General features: G+C 63.0%; 2 protein-coding genes across 2 annotated transcripts; both read left to right on the top strand.

Moving 5' to 3' along the window:
- The first annotated feature begins 82 nt into the window (after positions 1–82).
- Positions 83–3,988, top strand: FOXH1 (forkhead box H1). Its single transcript, XM_054167534.1, has 5 exons — positions 83–154; positions 1,123–1,218; positions 2,160–2,264; positions 3,062–3,234; positions 3,847–3,988. Exons 1-5 carry the CDS (start codon positions 83–85, stop codon positions 3,986–3,988), a joined length of 588 nt encoding a protein of 195 aa, XP_054023509.1.
- A 2,360-nt stretch (positions 3,989–6,348) lies between these two features.
- PPP1R16A (protein phosphatase 1 regulatory subunit 16A) lies at positions 6,349–14,900 on the top strand. The gene is made up of 11 exons (XM_054167533.1): positions 6,349–6,386; positions 7,968–8,786; positions 9,366–9,436; positions 10,322–10,467; positions 10,547–10,650; positions 10,748–10,872; positions 11,463–11,588; positions 12,432–12,507; positions 12,585–12,714; positions 13,395–13,554; positions 14,483–14,900. The coding sequence occupies exons 2-11, from the start codon at positions 8,531–8,533 to the stop codon at positions 14,819–14,821; spliced, it is 1,533 nt and encodes a 510-aa protein (XP_054023508.1). The 5' UTR covers positions 6,349–6,386; positions 7,968–8,530; the 3' UTR covers positions 14,822–14,900.
- Positions 14,901–15,226: the final 326 nt, after the last annotated feature.

Genomic DNA, 15,226 nt, shown 5'->3' with positions numbered 1-15,226 from the left:
ACTTCCGGCCCGCTCGCGGCGGCTGGGGGCGGAGCCGGGGGAGGGGTGGGAACAAGGTAAGGATCTGCCAATGGGATAAAGGATGGGGCGTGGTCACGGGGTGAGTGGGCGGGGAAATGGGCGGGTCCCCGCGGGCGCGGGGGTGGGCGTGTCCGTAGGAGACGGAGGGCGGGGAAAGGAGCCAGGGAGCCAAGAGAGGTGGATTTGGGCGTGGCTATTGGGTGGGTAGGCGTGGCAAGGGCGTGGCCTGCGGTTAAGGCGGGCCCGGGGGAGCGGTGTCCATTCCCCCCAGTACCTCCCACTCTGGATCGCTGCTTGCGGCGGCCCTGAGCCAGTGGCAGGAGGAACTTGAACTTGAGCTTGGGAAGGGTCACTCGGGTCAAGGGCTGCCCGGGGCAGCTCAGTTCAGACCCATCCCAGTTAAGCCTACACCCACCCGAGCTCCATCCCAGTCCACTTCAGCCCCATCTCACCCCACTCCAGTCCATCCTAGCTCCCTCCTACCCCATCCCATCCCAGTTTATCCCATCCCTCTCAGTCCAGTTCATCCCCAGCCATATTCCATTTTATTAGTCCACCCCAGCTCATTCCAGCCCACTCCAGTACATTTCAGCTCCATTTTATCTCCATCCCAGCCCCATCCCATGTCTCTCAGCCCAGTTTGTCCCATCCCACTCCCATTCCATCCCCATCCTTCCCAACCCGGACCATCCCAGCCTACCCCAGTCCATCCCAGCTCCATTCCAGTTCGTCCTAACCCCAGGCCAGTCCAGGCCAGTTTGTCCTATCGTCATCACAGCTCATTCCACCCCAGCCCACTCCATTTCATCCCATCTCCATCCCAGCCCATCCCAGTTTGTCCCATCCCCATCCTAGCCCCAGCCCGCCCCAGCCCAGCCCACCCCACTCCAGTTCATCCCAGCCCCTCCCCAGTGCTCCCAGTCCATCCCCCCCCGGCCCCAGGCCATGCCACCAGCACCACCACCACCTCCTCCTCTTCCTCCTCCAGCACCTCGGGGCTCAGGTTCAGCCCCCCCCCGAGTGGGGGGATCTCGGGGGGGGGTTTCTGGAGGGGGGTCCCGGGGGTTGGGGTCCCAAGGGGGGTCCCGGCCCCCCCCCCAGCGCTACCGGCGGCACCCGAAGCCCCCCTACTCCTACCTGGCACTCATCGCCCTCGTTATCCAGGCGGCACCGGGACAGCGTCTCAAGCTCGCCCAGGTACCGGGACCACCCCACGTCCACGACCTCCTCCGGAACTCACCCTCCAACCCTGGGCCAACGGGAACCCCCAAACTAAGACTCTCCCTCCCAGCAGTTCCCACTTTTCCTACTGGGACCCCTTCCCCCCCGGGACCCTCCTCTTCAGAACACCCCCCACCCCTCCAGAACCTCCCCACCCCAAAACCTCCCCTAGGACCCGCCACCCCGAGACCCACAACCCTCCACACTCAGGACCCCTCCTCCCCACAAGCCCCCCTGGGACCCCCCCCCGCTCTCCCACCCTCCTCTGGACACCTCCCCTAAACCTCCTCGGGACTCTGCACCCCACCACCCACCCTGGAACCCCCCACTAAGATCTCCCCCGGCATTCCCCTCCCAATCACCCCCCGGGCCCCCTAAGGGACACCCCCAAATCCCGCCATCACCTCCCGCGGGAGCCCCACACAGGGACCCCCCCCGGGACCCTTCCTCCACACGAGCTCCCATGAGACACCCCCAGACCTCATCCGCGACCCCCCTCTCCCCATCACCCCCTCTGGGATCTCTCCCAGACCCCAAAAACCCCCTCTGGACCCCCTCCCCAGGATCCCCGGGGCGGGAGGGGTGGGGGGTGGGAATTTGGTGCTGGTGCAAATGTCCCTGCGGGGGAGCAGCTGAGAGGCGCCGGGGGGTCTGTCGCTCTGTCGCCTCTGTCGTCTGTCGGGTCACTTCCCTTCCCCCCCAGCTTTAATTTTGGGACCCCCCTCCCCACGATGGAGGGGTTGGGAGGGTCGTAGCCTCCCATTTAAAATTGCGGGGAGGGGGATCAATTTGGGAGCTCTCAGAGGGGTTTGACGGGAAAATCCTTGGGGTAGGGGCTTTTGGGTGTTGTTTGGGGGAGACTGGGGGGTATTTAGGGGGTGACTCCCCCCAAAATCAATTACGACACCGCCCCCCAGATCATCCAGGAGCTCAGCAGCCTCTTCCCCTTTTTTGGGGGAGGGTACCAAGGCTGGAAGGACTCCGTGCGGCACAACCTCTCCTGTAACCCCTGTTTTGCCAAGGTGTGTGGGGACCTTTTAGGGTCTGGGGGGAAGTCCCTAAAACTGGGGGGGGAGGGAGCAAAAGTTAGGAGGGTTCCTCAGTGTGTGTGGAGGGGTCCCTTGAGGTAAGGGTCTTGGGGGGGGGGAATAGTAGGGGGAAAGGGGATGGGAAAGGGGATTGGGGGGGAAGAGGATGGGAGGGGTCCTTGGGGTGGAGGGGTCTGGGGGGGTCTGGAAAGAGGTAGAGGAGCCCCTTAGGGGCGTTGGTAAGGATGGGGATGTACTGGAGGGTACTGTGTGTGTGAGGGTTAGCAGGGGGACACAGCAAAACTGGGCGCCCTCGGGTGGGACTAGGGGGGATGAGACTGTGGACAGGGGGGGTTGTGGGACTGCTGGGGAAAGAGTGGGATTGGGGATGATGGGATTAGGGAGAAGGGGATTGGGGGGATAGAACTGGGAGCACTGGATTGGGGGTGATAGAGCTGGGAGCAGTGGGACTGGGGGTGGCCTGCAGATCCCTGGGGTGAGTCAGGTGCTGGGGGGGGGGGGGGCAAAATCTGAGGGGGGCTGTCGGTCTCACTTTGAGAGGGGGTCCCGCTTTGGGGGGGGGGGGGAGAGGGGGTCACCCTCCCCGAGGGACAGTTTTGAAAGGGGAGGAGGGGGAAGGTTCCACTCCATACCCTCCCCATACCTGAACGCTCCAGCTGAATTCGGGGGCAGTCTTTGTCCCAAATAAGGGGTCCGGTTGCCCCCCGCTCCCAAGGGGTTGTAGCAATTACGGGGAGGGGTCCTTCATTTTCTGTTCCCTCCCGGGGTAGGTGCTGAAGGACCCCAGCAAGCCCAAAGCCAAGGGCAATTACTGGACGGTGGATGTGAACCGCATCCCCCCCGCAGCCCTGCGCCTCCAAAACACGGCTGTGGCGCGGGGGGGGGACACTTGTTTCGTCCGGGATTTGGCTCCGTTTATTCTCCGGGGTCGTCCTTACCCCCTGCAAGGACTTAAACCCCCCCCCGACCTTCCTAAACCTTCCCCCAACCCTTTAAATTCATCCCCCCCACCGCCTCCACCTCCACCACCTTTCTCCATCGCCTCCTTATTGGGGGATTTTTCAGAGGGGGGAGGGAAATTAGAGACACCCCCCCCACCGTCAGCATCACCTGAGGACCAACCCCCCGGGGGTAATTTATGGGGGTCCACACCCATCCTTCACCTCCCTACCCCACCCTGGCTACCCCCTGCCATAGGGGGGTCCAGTGCCCCCAGTGGCAACCCCAAGGGGGAGCCCCGAATTGAAGCCTCCCACTCAAAACCATCACCCGAGGAGCCTCCTTCCGGGGGTAATTTATGGGGGTCCACACCCATCCTTCACCTCCCTACCCCACCTTGGCGACCCCCTCCCCCTATAGGAGGGTCCAGTTCCTCCAGTTGTCACTCCAAGGGGGGTTCCCAAACCAGTGTCCCCCCACTGTTATGGGGGCAGCTCCCCACTTCGTACAGCACCAGCGTGGCCCCCAATGCTGTGGCCCCCCCCAGTGCCTCCCCTCCTTTTCTCGCTTTTCACTGGGGGGTTTTGACCCCCCCCACTTCTGAACCTCCCCCAAGACCCCCTCCCAGCAACCCCCCATCCCCAGATTCAGAATTAGGTGGGGGAGGGGCCCAAACTATGCCCCCTCCCAACAAAAGCATCTTTGATGTTTGGCTGATCCACCCTGGGGACATTGTAGCCCCTGCCCTCCACGGGTGACACCCCCCCTAATAACTGAACTGGGGGGAGTGTGTCCCACTATTGCTGGCAAGGATGGGGGGTGGGGCTGCACACATGAGCGCCCAGAAATCACCTTGACCCTTCCTTCCCCCCAGGACCCAAACATCCCTCACCTCCCCCGCCTTTACAAGGTCACTGTCACCTTCCCCACCCGGGCTCCAGCACCCCCCCACTGTGTCTTCTCCCCATGGGGACACCACTGTCACCCCCCACAATGTCCCTCTCGCCCCCCCAGGGTGACACTACCGTGCCCTCTCTCCCCATGCCCCTGTCACCCCCAGAAGCGACCACTGTGTGTGGCCCCCGTGTCCCTGTAACCCTCCCATGTGCCTGTCACCCCGCAGTGTCCCTGTCCCCTCCTCCCCACTCCATGGTGACGCTGTTCACCACCCCCCCCTTCCAATAAAAGCAGGTGGTGACACCCGTGGCCGGGGGCAAGCATCTTTGTCACCTTTCTCACCTTTGTCCCCTTTGTCACCCCCCCTCCCGGTGTCGTGTGTTCCCCCCCGGGGCGACGCCGGAGCCGGGCTGGCGACTTCGGGGACTTTGCACAACAAAGGCACTGGCGACACTGGGGGGGAATGGGAATAGGGAGGGGGATGGGACTGGGAGCCCTGGGATCGGCGGTGGTGGGACCGGGGGTGGTGGAACTGGGGGCACGGGGAGTAGGGTGATGGCATTGGAGGTGACAGCGCTGCTGACAAAGGAGCTGCAGCACTGGGAGCACTGGGACCGGGGGTGCTGGAACTGGGAGCACTGGATCTGGGGGTGGTAGAACTGGGAGCACTGGGACTGGGGGTGCTGGAACTGGAAGCAGTGGAACTGGGGGTGGTGGGACTGGGAGCGCTGGGACTGGGGGTGGTGGGACTGGGAGCACTGGGACCGGGGGTGCTGGAACTGGGAGCACTAGCTCTGGGGGTGGTAGAACTGGGAGCACTGGGACTGGGGGTGCTGGAACTGGAGGCAGTGGGACTGGGGGTGGTGGGACTGGGAGCGCTGGGACTGGGGGTGGTGGGACTGGGAGCGCTGGGACTGGGGGTGGTGGAACTGGGAGCACTAGCTCTGGGGGTGGTAGAACTGGGAGCACTGGGACTGGGGGTGCTGGAACTGGAAGCAGTGGAACTGGGGGTGGTGGGACTGGGAGCGCTGGGACTGGGGGTGGTGGAACTGGGAGCGCTGGGACTGGGGGTGGTGGAACTGGGCGCATGGAAGTCCTGCAGGCTGCGGGGGACTGTGAGGCTGGTCCCCCGGGGGGCACTGGGACTACTGGAAACAGCTGGGAGGTGGAACTAGGAGTACTGGGAGCCCTGGAGGCACAGACCAGTATCCCACCTGCACCAGAACCAGTTAATTCCCAACCCCCGCCCGCCCCGGGGGGTCCCGGTCCCGGCGCCTTGGTGTCGCTGCCCTGCGGGGACCCGACGGGGAGAGCCGGCGGGGGGGGGGGGGGGGGGGGGGGGGGGGAGCGGAAGCAGCAGAACAGCGACCCCCGAGTTTAGCAGAGCCGAGGAGCGACTGGGATTGGGAACGAGGGTGGAGTGGGTAACGCTGGTGTGCTCGGGAGCCGTGCCCGGGAGCCATGCCAGGAGCACTGGTCTGTACTGGGAGTGCTGGGCTGCGGTGCTGGGGCCAGCTGGGTTATACTGGGGCTGCACTGTGCTGGCCGCCACGCAGCGCGAGCGGGACTGGGCTGTACTGGGAGCACTGGGATCGGCGCCTTGCACGGCAGGGGACACGTGGGGGTCAGGCACACATGCAAGAGGCATGGGCACACACGGAGGGGACGCGGACACGTGAAGTGGACGCGGGACACGTGGGGACACACGTCTCCACCCCCTTGTCCCCACGCCCTGTCCCCACCTCCAGTCCCTTATCTCCACCCTCTGTCCCATGTTCCTACCCCGTCCTTCGTCCCCACCTCCCGTCCCCGTGTCCCCGCCCCTTGTCCCCATGTCTCTCAACTCCTGGTCCCATGTCCTTGTCCCCATATCCCGACCTCTCCCCACCACAGCCCACAGCAGGGACTCGGGAACAGGTCTTGGGGTACACCAGCCTGGGTAGGGGGGCGCACGGGGACTGGATTTGGGGACAGCCCCAGAGGTGACACCGACTTCAGGATGACTTTCCCACCTCCCCCCGCCAGACGGCGACACCGCGCCCTACGGTACCCACCGCCATCTTGGGAGTGGCCGTCCCCGCTGCCGCCGGCGCCACTCCCAAGATGGCACCACAGAACGTGCCTACCTTCCTCCGGCCCTAGGCAGGCTCATTTCCGGTACCAACCGGAAGTGTCATTCGTTGCCATGGAGAGCGGCAGCGGCGGCTCCGCCCTGGGCAGCGGCAGGAACGGGCAAGGCCGCGGCCCCGATACCGGCAGGTATGGCTCGGGGGAGGCCAGCAACCGGGAATGGGGTGCAGGGAGGTGTCTGGGGACAGGATCGGGGCTGGGGGAGGGTCGAGTGCGGAGTCCAGGAAGTCAAGTGCGGGGACTCCGCGGGACAGGCCCACGCGGGCTGGGGTTGGTCTTGGTGGCAGGAACTGGGCCCGAGGGGGGTCCTGTGCACAAAGTCGGTGTTAAGGGGGGCTCCATGGGTCGGGAGTTTGGGGATGACCACCCGGAACAGGCCTCCATGGGCTGGGGGTGGGCTTGGGGACAGAAACTGGTGCCTGGGGGTGTTTCTGGGGCAGGATCGGGCCTGGGGGGGGACTCCATGGAATGGGATTTGGAGCCGCGGGCGGGTCTTGCGGTCAGAATCGAGGCTGGGGGGGTCCCCATGGGAAAGAACCGGTGTGGTGGTACCCTCCAGGACAGGCCCATACGGGCTGTTGAGTCTTGGGGCAGGAACTGAGGCCGGGGAGGGCCTTGGGGACAAGCCTGGGGCTAAGTGGGTCCTTCTGGGGGACTTGGAGGCATGGAGGTCCCTTGGGGTGACTGTGGGGACAGATACTCCAGTATCTGGGGGGTGTTGTGGGGCCACGCTTGGGACCAGGAGGGCTCTTTGGAGGCCAGGAGAGGCCACTTGGGGACATGAGGGTCCCCTCGGGGGTGACCCGGGGGACAGTTCCTTCCTCCCTAAGTGTGGGGGTCCCCTCAGTGGGAGGCTTGGTCATGGTTTCCCCTAGCCCATAGGACTCGGGAACTTGGGTACCCCCTTGAAGACAAGCCTGGCAGTGTGGGGTCCCCCTTGGGATATGAGGACATGTATGTGGTTTTTTTGGGGGGGGGAGGTGGGACATGACTCTGGGGATGCCCTCCTGCAGGATTTGGGGTCATGGGGATCACCTTAAGGGGAACCTGAGGACAGGCCCCTGGGCTGTTTGAGGGACGTTCAGGGCGTTTTGGCAGATTTTTGGGGTCCTTGGGCGGATTGTTGGGGATTTAGGGCATGTTTTGGGGAAGTTTTGGGCTGCGTGGGTGATTTTGAGGGGACTTTTGTAGGCTGTTTGGTGCGTTTGGGGAGATTTTGGGTGTATTTAGGGTAGATATCTGGGGGGACATTTGGGCAATGCCAAATCCGGGGGCCGAAGTTGCCAGCCCCACTTTCCCACCTTCTCCATGAGCCATTCCCAGCCAAGCCACGGTCGGTGGGATTCCCAAGCCGATCCCAGCATCCCGGTGACCCCTTTTCCTTCAGTCCCACCGCGGATTTACCGTCGGCTTCGGCCCGGCCGGCGTTCCTTGGGGATTTACAGCGGGGATTAAGGTGCAGGAATGTTGCTGGCGGACTTTGCCCGCTGGAATCGCGGCCGCTCGCCCTCGGAGGCGGCTTTGGGAAGCGCAGCTCTGCCGGAATCTGCCCTTTCCTGCCCGGCCCGCCCTGCCCGCCGGGCGATGCCGGCGTCAGGGGCGAGGTTCTCCCGGTTTCACCGTAGCCAGCCGGCAGTTACCGGGCTGTGCCGGGATCCCTTTGCCTGTGCCGAGCTTCTCCTCTTCCCTCAACCATTTTCCTTTTTCCAGCTCATCCCACCACAACCAGGGCAGGGCAGAGCTTCATCCCAGCAACCTGCCGCTGTTCCGGCAGCATTCCCAGCCGGATTATCTGCTCCTCGGTGCCTCCGGAGCGGTGCTGGCTGCTGGATGACCAGGAAACACTTGCAGAAAGCGGGAAGGCTGCAGCTCCTCGGGACAATTCGGCAGCAAACAGGCACCGGGGATTAGTCTGAAGGTGTTTCACCAGCCGCGCTCCTCCCTGGCTTCGGATCCGGCGTTGCTGAGCAGATCCAGCCCACTCTGAGCTGCCAGGACGGGGTCAGCCCCTCTGTGGCTTAACCAAGCCCTCCACCCACCCTTCTGGGGAGGGATTTTTCGGGTTGGAAAACGCCAGGAATTGGAACTGTGGGAGATGATTCCGAAACACCCAGCCCAGGCCGCCGAACCGCTGGTGCCGCCACGGCAAAGCTTTGGGATACAGGAATAAACCTCCCCCTTTTGCCCGGGGGGGGGATGCTGGTGGAGGAGCTGGCAACTCCATACTCCGTTCCCAGTGGGATTGGCTCCATCCTTTGGCCAAATCCCCGGCCATGGCGGAGCACCCGGAGCTGGTGGCGGAGATGCCGGCGGTGGCTCGACTCAGCACCCCGGAGAGGCTGAAACACGCCCAGAAGCGCCGAGCCCAGCAGCTCAAGAAATGGGCCCAGGCTGAGAAGGAGTCACAGGGATCCAAGGTGGGAGCTGAGAGGAAGAGGAGGAAGAGGAGCGATGGCAACACCAAAAGGGTGACGTTCCCTGCCAGCGTCCAGCTGCTGGAGGCGGCCGCCCGGCATGATGCTGAGGAAGGTAGGGGCTGGGGGCTGGGGGCTGGGGGTTGCTGGGACCTCAAACCCCTTAAAACCTCCCCCAGTGGGGAATTTTCAAGGTGAAAATTTTCCCACTGTCCCCCCAAATCCCAGTTTTGCCACCAAATTGTTGTCCCCAAAATCCCAGTTTTCTTGCCCAAAAGCCCCCCCAAAATGCCGATTTTACTACCAAATAGCTCCCCCCAATCCCAATTTTCCTGCCAAATGTTCCCCCAATCCCAGTTGTGCCACAGAATGTCCCCTCAAGATCCCAGCTTTCTGCCCAATACCCTCTCAGAATGCCGACTTTCCACCGAGCATGCCTCAGTATCCCAATTTGCCACCACCTGTTCTCCAGAATCCCACCTTTCCTGCCAAATATCCCTCCAAAACCACCCAGCCCCTTGGAGTCGGTTCTGGAGCCTTTGCCCGTGCCAAAGTGGTGGCTAAATCCTGGTGGGATGCTCCTGGGTGGTGCTTTCTTTCCAAAGGTGCTGGTTGCACCCTGGTGGGATGCTCCAAGGTGCCAGCACTGCGGTGCCAGCAGGATCCTGGCTAACCCCTCCCTGTTCCTCCCCAGTCCGGCACTTCCTGGCCAGCGGGATCAGCCCCGACCTCTGCAACGAGGATGGCCTCACAGCCCTGCACCAGGTAAGGGCACACCAGCATGGCACCAGTGTGGCAGTACTGGCACCAGGATGGCATGGAATTGGTGCTGGTGCTGGCTTGGTGAAGCCCTGGCGTGGGACTGGTTCCAGTGCTGGCTCAGCAAGGCCCTGGCATGGAGCCGGTGTTGGTCCAGTTAAGCTCTGGCACGGTACTGGTGCTGATGCCACTCCAGTTAAGCTCTGGCATGGCACTGGTGCCGGTGCCACTCCAGTTAAGCTCTGGTGTGGAACTGGTTCCAGTGGCAGCCACGTGAAGCCCTGGAAAGGAGTTGGTGCCGGTGCCAACTTGATAAAGCCTGGCATGGTGCCGATGCTATCCTATTAAAGCCCTGGCGTGGTGCCAGTGCTGGATGGTAAAGCCCTGACATGGTGCCAATGGTGGCCCAGTAAAGCCCTGGCATGGAGCTGGTGCTGGTACCAGCCTGGTGAAGCCCTGGTGTGGAGCCAGTGCCAGTTTGGTGAAGCTGTGGCATGGCACTGGTGCTGGTGCACTCCAGTTAAGCTCTGCCATGGAACTGGTTCCAGTGCCAGCCCAGTGAAGCCCTGGCATGGTGCCAGTGCCAGCCTTGCAAAGACCTTGCATAGTGCTGATGCCAGACAGTTAAGCCCTGGCATGGTGTCAGCACTGGCCCGGTAAAGCCCTGGCATGGAGCTGGTGCTGGTCCCACAGCAGCGAAGCCCTGGCATGGAGCTGGTTCCAGTGCCAGCCCAGTGAAGCCCTGGCACAGCGCCGGTGCCAATGCCACCAGCCCAGTGCAGCTCCCCCCGGCTGGCTGTCCCCAGTGCCCATCCCCGCGGGGGGAGCTTCTGGGGACGCTTTCCCTCTGCCGGTCCCTCCCGGTAAGCGCTGCCGGTTCTCCCTGCCCAGTGCTGCATCGACGATGCAGGCAAGGTGGTGCCGGTGCTGCTGGATGCCGGCGCCGACGTCAACGCCCGCGACAGCGAGCTCTGGACCCCGCTGCACGCCGCCGCCACCTGCGGCCACCTGCACCTGGTCCGGCTCCTCATCCAACGGTAACCGGGGGTGCGGCCGGGGCCACCGGCGGGGACCTCGCGCTGACCCTGACCCGCCGCCCCTTGTCCCCGCCCCCAGCGGTGCCGATCTTCTGGCCACCAACTCCGACGGCAACATGCCCTACGACCTCTGCGAGGACGAGCTGACCCTGGACTGCCTGGAGAGCGCCATGGCCGAGCAGGGTGAGCGGCACCGCCCCCACCGACGCCGGCACCGGCACCGTGGTGACGGCGAGGACCTGGTGGCACACCCCCGGTGTGTCCCCCTCGTTGTCACCAGGAATCACCCAGGAGAAGATCGAGGAGGCTCGGGGGGCCACCGAGAGGGAGATGATGGTGGAGATCGGGCAGCTGGTGGAAGCTGGAGCTGATCTGGATGCGCCGAGAGGACACGGAGCCACTTTGGTAGGGTGGGGGGGCGGCGCCGGGAGGGGTGGGGATGGGGGTGGCTGGTATCAAGGGGGCCTCAAACATCCCAGCAGGGAAAAAAGGGGAGCTTGAGGCAGGAGAATTGGGATTTTGAAGGAGTTTGGTGGCAAAAATTTGGAGTACAGTGAAGATTTGGCAGGAAAAGAGGGGAGTTTGAGGGGGGATTTGGAAACACCGGGATTGGGGGGGGGGGGGATATTTGGTGGGAAATTTGGGGTTTTGGGGGATCTTTGATGGAAATTTGGAGTATTTGCACATGTTTGGTGGAGATTTGGGATTTTGAGGGGGCTTGGGGGCCAAATGGGGATTTTTTTGTGGCAAGATTGGGATCTGGGGGGGTTGTGTGCTGGCAGAGTTGGGATTTGGGGGATATTTCTTGGGAAAGCTGGGATTTCGAGGGGGTTTGGCAAAAATTGGGGTGTTGAGGGAACATCTGGTGGAAAAGGTGGGATTTGGGGGGATACGGGGTGCCCCAAGTCAGGATTTGGAGGGATATTTGGTGCCCTGTGACCACCCTAGGTGGTTGGGGGGCGTCTTGGTGGCACCGCCCCTCGTTCCTTTGGCAGCTCCACATCACGGCCGCCAACGGCTACGCGGAGGCCGCCGAGCTGCTGCTGGAGCACCAGGCCAGCGTCGGCAGCAGGGACGAGGACGGGTGGCAGCCGCTCCACGCCGCGGCCTGCTGGGGACAGGTGAGCGCCGGTGCCGCCCGTGGCACGCGCCGCGGCCAGCCCCCGGCCCTTCGCTCACGGGCCCTGCGTGTCGTGGGCGACTTGAACTACCCAGACATCTGCTGGAAGGCCTCCACAGCCACGGCCCAGGAGGGTCCTCCAGCGCACTGGTGACGATTTCCTGGTGCAAACGCTGGAGGAACCAACGAGGAGAGGGCCTGATACCCAAAAGGAGGGACTGGTTGAAGCAATGAAGGCTGAGGGCAGCCTTGGCTGCAGTGACCACCAGATGGTGGAGTTCAGGATCTTGTGTGGTAGGAAGAAAGTATCAAGCAGGATTACAAGGCTGGATTTCAGCAGGGCCAATTTTGGCCTTTTCAGGCAATTGCTAAGGGAAATCTCCCAGGACAGGGTACTGGGAGGCAGTTGGTTAACATTCAAGGACCTTTTCGTCCAAGCTCCAGATCAGAGCATCCTGAAGAGTAGGAAACGGAGAAAGGGAGCTGGGAGCTCTGCATGCTTAAGTAGGGAACTGCTAAGCAAACTCAAGTGGAAGAATAGAGTCCTCAGATCATGAAAGGAGGGGTTGGCCACTCGGGAGGACAGTTGTCAGAGGATGTAGGGAGGCTACTAGGAAGGCTAAGACCTCCTTGGAGTTCAGGGAGGTCAAGGACAACAGAACAGGCTGCCCAGGGGGGCTGTGGAGTCTTCCTCTCTGGAGATATTCAGGACCTGCCTGGATGAGTTCCTGTGTGACCTGCTCTAGGTGCTCCTGCCCTGGCAGGGGGGGCTGGACTGGGTGAGCTCTTGAGGTCCCTTCCAGCCCCTCACATTCTGTGATTCTGTGATCTTCGGCCACTCTAGGTGCAGATGGTGGAGCTGCTGGTGGCCCATGGCGCCGATCTCAACGGTAAATCGGTGCTGGATGAGACCCCCTTGGGTGAGTTCGGTGGCACGGTGGGGTGGGCTCGCGGTGCCGGCGGTGCCAGCGGTTTGCCACCCGGCTCCTCGTGGCAGATGTCTGCGGTGACGAGGAGGTGAGGGCCAAGCTGCTGGAGCTGAAGCACAAGCACGAGGCCGTGATGAGGTCCCACCACAGGCACAAATCCCTCCTCCAGCGCCGCACCTCCAGCGCCGGCAGCCGCGGGTGAGTGGTGCGGGTGGCGGGGGCGGCGTCACCGCTGCTTCGCCGTGCGGAGCCTACCAGAGCCGTCTCCTGGCCGCCCCTCGCCGGGGAGGTGCTGCAGGGGGTCAGCTGCTTGGAAAACTGGGATTTGGGAGGATGTTTGGTGGGAAACTTGGGATTCTGGGAGGATGTTTGGTGGCCAGACTGGGAATTGGGTGGGAAAATTGGGATTTGAGCACGTATTTGGTAGGAAAATCGGACCTTTGCGAGGGGTTGGTGGCAGAATTGGGGCTTGGGGGAATATTTGCTGGGAACATTGGAATTCGGAGGGACACGCGACAGGAAAATGGGGATTTTTGCCGGGTATCTGGCGGAAAAATTGGGACTTTGGGGCATATTTGGTGTCAGACTGGGGGCTCAGGGGACATTTGGCAGAAAATGGGGGAATTTTGAGGGGGTTTGGTGGCAGCATTTGAGCTAGGGGGATATTTGGTGGCAAAGTTGGGAATTTGGAGGGGATGTTCGACACCCGGGGGGATGTCTGGTGGGGAAAGTGGCCTTCTGGGGGGATATTTGGCTACACACCTGGCACTGGGGGGCATGGGCAGGGGGAAGGTTGGGACTTTGAGGGGGTTGGTGTGGAGGCTGAGGCTCGGGGGATGTTTGGCGTCCCCACGGGGCGGCGTGTGGGTGTGTGGCAGGAAGGTGGTGCGGAGGGTGAGCGTCTCGGAGCGCTCCAGCCTGTACCGGCGGGAGCACGAGCGGGAGGCCATCGTCTGGCAGCGAGCCGCCCGGCGCGACAGCGCCGAGGACGACGACGACGGCCAGACCGACGCCGAGCTGCGGCGCCGCGCTGCTGCTGCTGCTGCTGCTGTGAGTCACCGCCGCCGGGCCTGCCGAGCCGGGGCACAGCCGGCACCATGCCAGCGCCTGGCCCCCAGGCCTTGGGTCCCAGGGGTCGCGACATGGGTCCTGGCGACCGTGGTTTGGGTCCCACCATTGCCATTTAGGTCCCGATGGTTGCACATGGGTCCCATTGGATCCAGTTCGGGTCCCACCATCACGATATGGGTCCCACCATCACAACATAGGTGCTACCAGCTGCGGTTTGGGTGCTGGTAGCCACAACTCGGGTCCCACCATTGCGGTTTGGGTGCTGGTGGCCACAGCTCAGGTCCCACCATTGCAGTTTGGGTGCTGCTAGCCACAACTCAGGTCTCACCATTGCAGTTTGGGTGCTGGTGGCCACAACTCGGGTCCCACCATTGCGGTTTGGGTGCTGGTGGCCACAGCTCAGGTCCCACCATTGCGGTTTGGGTGCTGGTAGCCACAACTCAGGTCCCACCATTGCAGTTTGGGTGCTGGTAGCCACAACTCAGGTCCCACCATTGCGGTTTGGGTGCTGGTAGCCACAGCTCAGGTCCCACCATTGCAGTTTGGGTGCTGGTAGCCACAACTCAGGTCCCACCATTGCGGTTTGGGTGCTGGTAGCCACAGCTCAGGTCCCACCATTGCGGTTTGGGTGCTGGTAGCCACAACTCAGGTCCCACCATTGCGGTTTGGGTGCTGGTAGCCACAACTCAGGTCCCACCATTGCGGTTTGGGTGCTGGTAGCCACAACTCAGGTCCCACCATTGCGGTTTGGGTGCTGGTGGCCACAACTCAGGTCCCACCATTGCCATTCAGGTCCTGATGGTCACGATAGGGGTCCCCCTGTCACGATGCATGTCACCATATAGCTCCCACTAGCCACTATTTGCCTCCCACTCTCTTTCTGTGCCCCCTCCAGGACCCCCCGGCCCCCTCCCCTCCCCGCAACGGCTCCGCGCTCTGCACCCACGGCCCTGGCACCGGCGCCACCGTTCACCCGGTACCGGATCCAGCGCCGCGCCACCACCTGCCTGCCACCCTCCCCGACCTCAAGCGGCACCGCGCGGCCACCAAGCTCCAGCACCTGCCTGGAGGGGACGCAGCCACACCTATGGGCAGGGGCGACACGGGTGACACTGGCGGTACCGGTGTCGCCGGTGGCGCCGGGGATGGCGCCGGCGAGCCTCCGCTCCTCAAACTGACGGCGCCGGCCGAGGAGCCGCCGGCACAGAAGCAGCGCTGCTGTAAGGTGATGTGAGCGCCCGTGGGTGCCCCCCACACCCTTAATTTTTGGCCTCTTTTGGCCTTTCTCACCCCAAAAAGTGCCTCTGACCACCGCCTCTTTGTCTTCTTTCATCGCGCGGCAAAACCAAAGCAGTTCCATTTTGACCCCTTCCAGCACCCACAGGTAACCCCCACCCCCCTGTAGCCCCTATGGGTGCCTCTTCCACACACACCTATAGCACCCATGGGTGCTCCCTCGCCCCAATTTTTGGCCTGTTTTGGCCTTCTCCTGCACAAAAAGTGCCTCTTCCACCGCCGCCTCCTCGTCTTTCTTCACCACAGGGCAAACAACAGCCCTATTTTGGCCTCTGCTCAGCACCCTTAGGTGACCTTCACCCCCCACAGCACCCACGGGTGAACTCCCCCCCTCTCTAGCACC

Source organism: Dryobates pubescens, chromosome 14 (genome assembly GCF_014839835.1).
Source record: "Dryobates pubescens isolate bDryPub1 chromosome 14, bDryPub1.pri, whole genome shotgun sequence".
NCBI classification, from domain to species: domain Eukaryota; kingdom Metazoa; phylum Chordata; class Aves; order Piciformes; family Picidae; genus Dryobates; species Dryobates pubescens.
This window is presented reverse-complemented; position numbering and strand designations above follow the sequence as displayed.

Excerpts from the sequence above, each read along its gene's own strand:
- FOXH1 (XM_054167534.1), top strand. The coding sequence starts at position 83 with ATGGGGCGTGGTCACGGGGTGAGTGGGCGGGGAAATGGGCGGGTCCCC. Across the intron at positions 1,219-2,159 it reads AGCGTCTCAAGCTCGCCCAG|ATCATCCAGGAGCTCAGCAG; the intron begins GTACCGGGACCA and ends ACCGCCCCCCAG. Across the intron at positions 3,235-3,846 it reads CGGGGTCGTCCTTACCCCCT|ACCCCCTCCCAGCAACCCCC; the intron begins GCAAGGACTTAA and ends ACCTCCCCCAAG.
- PPP1R16A (XM_054167533.1), top strand. The coding sequence starts at position 8,531 with ATGGCGGAGCACCCGGAGCTGGTGGCGGAGATGCCGGCGGTGGCTCGA. Across the intron at positions 8,787-9,365 it reads CCGGCATGATGCTGAGGAAG|TCCGGCACTTCCTGGCCAGC; the intron begins GTAGGGGCTGGG and ends GTTCCTCCCCAG. Across the intron at positions 11,589-12,431 it reads CCGCGGCCTGCTGGGGACAG|GTGCAGATGGTGGAGCTGCT; the intron begins GTGAGCGCCGGT and ends CGGCCACTCTAG.